Source organism: Plectropomus leopardus, chromosome 4 (genome assembly GCF_008729295.1).
Source record: "Plectropomus leopardus isolate mb chromosome 4, YSFRI_Pleo_2.0, whole genome shotgun sequence".
NCBI classification, from domain to species: Eukaryota; Metazoa; Chordata; class Actinopteri; order Perciformes; family Serranidae; genus Plectropomus; species Plectropomus leopardus.
Window position 1 is genome coordinate 5,211,033 of NC_056466.1, and position 6,372 is coordinate 5,217,404.

The 6,372-nt window shown below is 40.1% G+C and overlaps 1 protein-coding gene across 1 annotated transcript in view; it reads left to right on the forward strand.

Moving 5' to 3' along the window:
* Positions 1 to 3,504, forward strand: part of xylt1 (xylosyltransferase I) — a 109,263-nt gene extending 105,759 nt beyond the window's left edge. Inside the window, exon 11 of the mRNA XM_042485290.1 lies at positions 1,647 to 3,504. Coding sequence (XP_042341224.1) covers positions 1,647 to 1,969 — 323 coding nt within the window. The 3' untranslated portion in view covers positions 1,970 to 3,504. The remainder of the gene's footprint in view (positions 1 to 1,646) is intronic.
* Positions 3,505 to 6,372: the final 2,868 nt, after the last annotated feature.

Here is a 6,372-nt window from a genome sequence, read left to right on the forward strand (position 1 = left end):
ATCAGGAAGAATTAACAACATCAGCAACCAAGGTTACATGTTTCCTTGGCATTGGCGTGTAGCTACCTGTTGCAGTGTAGCCTATGTGATGGAAACACTAGCAGCAGACTGCCTGCAGATGACCATATTAAAAATCTATCACATTCTGACATCAGCTTCTGTGGAAAGTAGAGAAAACTGTATTCAAAGCAGTCTGACACTTGAGCTTTTTCCTCCCAGGGATTATTTTAACATATGTTTACCTCATTATCTGAAACTTTGGCCACATTTAATGTGAACATCTGACATTGTAACATTATATGACAGAAAATAAGGAAAACCATAGTAGATCCCCTTTAAATGAACATAGTAAAAAAAATAGGCCTGCTTATTCCTACAATTGCATACTTAAAGTGAGAGTATGTAACTTGAATTTGGAAATAATAGTATTTTAAAAACACCTTAATGAGATTCAGTATGTCTGGTATGACCAGTAGATAAAAGTATTTAATTATTTAATTATTATGGTCAGATGTTGCTGTATAGCTACAACATTATTGAGTCAGTTCACTGAACAGACTTTTGAAGTACAGTGGTTTTCTGTCACAGAGCTTTTATTTTTAAATTTAATATCTGTTTATTCTTGACATGTGTTTGATTTCATTGTGTTCTATGCCAACATATCATTTACATTTTGTGAAACAAAACTGAATATGTTGTAATTTATAATGGACCTTTATAGTGGACCTCACACTAATGCCTAAATAGAAATCTGGACCCCATGACTGGACCAGTTTTGAGACACTGTTCTACAGAATGTAATTTAATTTAGAGTTATCTACTTTTTTGTGGTGTTTAAGTGGAGTTTACAGTCATGGCGTAATAATCGTGTGAATGCTCGGCTTTCTGTGTGTTATAATGTGTGCTTTCGTCTTTGCTCTTCCATCCTCCCTCCTTTAATTTACTGCCATGTCTGGCACCAGGTTTCCCTCCTACATGCAGTGCCAGTAAAACTTTATGACGTGGCCTTCCACCCGCATTGGCAGCCGCAGACGCATGCACACACATACTCATTCTGATGCACAAACACAGAAATCTACACAGATGTACGACTTCATTACACACTCTGCAACCACAAAGCTAGCTGGCATGCTACGGACATTGCCTTGCCTGGTGGAGCACCTCATGTCTGACTGCATCTTTTCTGTCACCAGTGCATGAAAAGCACTGATGTCTGCTCAGCCATGCTTACAGAGGATGGCCAGCGCCCCAGTTAGAGTACCAGTGAGGAATTTACAGCTTCAGTGGAGCTCAGGGTGGAGAAAGTGTTTTAAGGGGAAGCTGTGTCTACGTTAGCTGTCTTCCTGCCGGGCTTGACCGTCATGGGAAGAAAGAATGAGGGCGCGTCCGACCGTTTCCATAAAGTCAGCACTGCAGTGGCTTCACATACCACATCAAAGAATGGGATTTAGGTAGTCCAGTCGTAAAAATCAATCCGAGCAAATTAGCAAACAGTTTAAGCTTTTCAGATGATGATGAAGCAGATCACGTCTTGCTTTGATATTTTACCATTCACGTCTCACTTTTTCCTCCCCTTCCCGACAATCCCCTCTTGAACCATCTGACCACTGATTATCAACTCTTCCTTCCTTCCCACGTGTCTCTAGAGGATACTCTGAAGCTCCACAACGGGCCGGCGAAGAACAGCTACATGGAGCAGAGTTTCCATGGCCTCAATCCGGTGCTCAACATCCCCGTGAGCCTGGGCTACGTGGAGCAGGCCAAAAGGAACGCGGCCTTGACTGGCCCGGAGCTTGAGCGTTGGGTAGACAGCCTGGTGGGTGAGTTGTGGGAGGCGGCTGACATCTGCGCCGTGGGCCCGACCGCCTGCCCCGTCATGCAGGCGTGCCCCAAGAACCCCTGGAGCTCCCTGAGCCCAGACCCCAAATCCCAGCTGGTAACACCTCGCGCAGACGGGCGCATCAGGTAGCAGCGAGGCCTCCAGCTGGACAGGAGGCCTCGGCACAGGAGATTCACTGTTGATTTTTATTTATTTAATGGGGTTTGTTGCAGGTGGGGGGAAATGTTCTTCCTCTGTCTCGGGAGAAGAAGGAAACAAAAGAAAGATTTCTTTGGGAGGCTGGTGAGGGTGTCTGGACGGAGAGCGAGGAGAATGATTTTCAGATCCTCCCACGGGGTTCCTCCTTTTAGGGGATTATGCTGGCTTTGCTATTTCAGTTTCTCAGTGTATTTATTTTTCTTCTCATGGCTGAGTTTTACTGTGATCAAACGTTGCAATTTTCGAGCATTTATTTTGCTGCTGAATGAATTATGAAGTCAGCTTTGAAAGCCCTGCGCGGGGCACGGCGTTCATGTGAGTGTGGATTGTCAACACTGGTAGCAGATGATGTTCTGCTGCAAAAAGGCCTTAGCTGTAAGACATGCATGAGGAGGTTACCCGGTACTGAGATAAATGTGCCTCCTTATGTGTGTGTCAACAAAATGAGACGACTTCTGAGTATTCAGATACACCCAAACAGTTCAAAAAGATTATTTTGATATGTCTCAAACGCAGCACAATTAAAAGCAAACTTCCCATTTATGGAGAAACTTTGAACAACAAATATTTTAGCATTATTAAGGCCAATTATTTTGTTGAGTTTCCTATCGTTCTTGTAAATCAGTAGAATAAATCAGTAACAGCAGCACAACTTCTTTCAGTTCAGTGCCTGATCAGGATGTGGAACTGCCGTGGCCGGGCTAACCATCTGCTGCAGTCACATTTCGTAAACATGGAAAAAGAGAAATGCAAATACAAGAGGCCTTCTCGGAATAATGATTTGGATGATAATAGAAATTTAATGTAGGAAATTTCAGTGTTCTAAATTCATAAATGCTTCATTTTGTGGTTGTTGTAGAATAGTGTTTTAACATTCGCATAGTGTAGGTTTATTTGAATAAAACCCAGATGTTGTGACAGGCAGAGGACAAAGAGAGAATTGCTCTGTCCGTCTTTTATCAACCTGCCTCAAACTTGAAAACACAATTATCTCAAGCTGACCTTAAAATTCTCGTTCTTGTTCTCAGTGTTTTTTTTTAACTTTACTTTCTTCCAGTCATTTCAATGACACTTTATGTTGTACATGATGATACAAGAAGTCTCAAAAATTGTGTGAATGAGGGGGGGGGGGGGGGTGAGTCCATGAGTCGCTATTTATTTATAAGTTTATATTAATACTGATATTTTTAGTCAGTGACTAAATAACTGCGACGCTGCCTTGGCAGCATGATAAATATTTTTTTGTAAAGAAAGCCGCCTTTATTTACAAAGGCCAACACCCCAAACTGTACCTTTTTATGGCCCGCACCTGTGTGTTAGTCAGTGTTGTCCTGTCTGAATAGATCTTCTTGTCTTGGTTTCTTACATGGCTGTTTGCCAAGTGCATCACAAGAGAAAGCCAACCCGACCTGCGAGGTCCGAGGTCAGCTACCTAACAACCTCAACAAACAGCGAACAAAAACACAACCGAAACATATTGGACGTCTGGAATTGAAGGAGAAACTGTGCTTTTTGGTGTTTTCTGGTGTCAGTTTCAGAGCGATAGTGAGTGGTAGTGATCTTCATGCTGTGACAATAATGTACAATTACAACAAGTGGATATAATATTGTGTCTTGATTGCAAAATGCATAATTTATTAGATCAACTATCTACATTTGAAGTACATTTTTCTGCCATCAAGACAATCTCTGGATATCTGAGACATTTATTTCAACTAAGGCTGGCTCTGTGCCGCAACACATCCTGAACAAGAGGAGCGCTCAGATGTTTGTTTTACTTTGAAATAAGTTTCATCTGAAGCCAATTAGGAGTTCAATCTGTGATTGTCAACATTGTTTAGCCACCACACGAGCAAAGTGAGTCTTTCTGCACAGGCTAATTAAGAGACATTACTGTTCATTAATGTCAAGTTCACCTTGCCTCTCTGTCGGATGTGTCCATTATAATTGCAATCACTCCTTCCCTCTCAAATCACTGTTTCTGGGGTGGGGTTGTAAAGGACAGTTTTTGTTTTTCACTGGCCGACTTCTGCTGCCACCTTTTAACTTATAGTGCCACCATGCTCAGAACAACTTACGTCACACAATACTTATTATTATGTAAGCTCAATGACAGTTTTGGAAAAAGGTAAATTAAATAAGTGTAACTCAATGTGGAAGTCCTATTTTGTAACAAAATGATTAACAAATGAAGAAGATGTACATAGGTATTTTGTATTGAAATATTGTTTAAAAGGTATTGTACATGTAAATACAGATGTGGTTAAAAATGACATTGAATTATTAAGAGTTTTTGAAGTGTCAGTAACCAGGCACAAAGAGTGAATTGATGGTGTTTATTGATCAAAGTACATAACCTGTTTCAGTGTTTTTGGACAGCTGTGACAGCGACCTTGTCCTGTTTGCCTCTCAGAGAAAATCACATGCCAGATTGTTGTTGTTCTTGCTGGAATGTATTGTCGAGCAACTGTTGCACAAATTTCTCTGAACTGACGTTTTCCCCGTTATTTTGTCGCGGGGAGGCTCTGTGTGCCTTAGCTGACTTTTAGAACCTTCTCTGTTCATTAAAAGAAAGACCTTTATTTTGTTATTTGTTTTGATCTTATGTGAAGAATACCATGAGTTTGTCGAGTGATTCACTGGTACTGCAACACCAAAAAGATGTCTGCTGTTGTATATATCATCAGGCCTTCTGTCTTTATCAGCTTTTATTTTTTTTCCTTCCCTTTGGGGGATATGTTTTATTGTACTTGACTGGCTTGTCTTACTTTTCTCTGACTGCTTTTTGGAAATAAAATTCTATGGGAAAACAGCTCATGTGGACTTAAAACACTAAGCCTGCTGAGGTGCTGATCTTTCCACCATTACTCTGTTTTAGCTTACCAAGTATAAGCTGGTTACAAATATAGTCCGATTCCATTTAGGTGGGTAATATAATGCAGAAAAATTCAAAATAAGACATGCACATCCTGTAGTAGGTGCTGAATCCAAGATGAGCAAATGTAAAGCGATAGAGATCCACACACCAGGAAGGTCCCAGTAAAGGATTTTTATTCTGCTAACACAAGTGACATTTTGAGCCAATATGTCCTTCCTCAGATTTGTATATTATCTAGTGAGTCGCCATCTTAAACATACGTGAATAATCCTGTGACTCAAAACAGCTGAGGCCCTTTAGCCTCAGCCTTAAATGAGGTAGTAAACAGAAATATACACATATACAATACATCAAAGTGGAAATACATAATATATATAGTGTATTAAAAAGGCATCCTCAAAGGAGCACAAACACATATGATATATGCAACACAGGTGTGTGTGTGTGTGTGATGTGTGTATAGATAAATAGCAGTGTGCCATTACATCAAGACATACACAGAATATATGCATGAATATAATGCTTTTTTTATGACATACTATACCTTGTGTGTAAGTGTTTCATGATTTTTCGAAAAGATGAACTATACTGTGATTATTTTATGGGTTGGGGTTTTTTTGTACATACTCTATACATTTAATATACATTTTTATGATTTTTGGAACAACATACTGTACTATGAAGAATCTGTGATTTTGAAATGACATGATACTATGACATATTGTGATATTGTGAACAACAGTTTACTAGGACTTTTATTATTTTTTGAAAGGTTTTATGATTTTTCTGAACAAAAGACTAAACTATGACGTTTATGATGTATAATGTAAATGTCAGACTATACTATGTTGTTTTGATGATTTTGAAGGACAAACTATACTATAACCATTTGATGACTTTTCAGAAGGCATACTATACTTTGAGATACTTAACATTTTTCAGAAGACATGCTATACTATGAAGTTTTTATGATTTTTCAGACAGCATACTGTACCATGATATTTGTATCACCTTTCAAATGACATACTATACTGTGATATTTTGAGTCTTGAGTATTTGGTGCCATGCTATACTATGACATTTTAAACATTTTTCGGGGGACAGACTTTCGGCCAGGAGATGATGTTGTCAGGTGGCTTCCAACCTTACTCAGACGTACCCCGAACCACAGCGTCCTCCAGTTGGTGAGTACAATTTCCTCCCCAGGTCCTCTCTTATCTTCCATTAATGGGCAGTCTGGCTTTTGCTGGTCTTCATGGAGGCTGGTGGTTTTTTCCCCCTCCTTGATAAACTGGAAGGGTAGGACTGCTTATGACTGGATCTGGGGCCTTTTCTGTCTTTCATGGCTCAAGAATTCAGCCAGTATTCTGAGGAACTTGTCATGGCGCCATCTGTATCTTCCCTGGCTAAGGGCAGTCTTGCACCCCGCCAGTAAATGTGCCAGCATGCCTCTCTC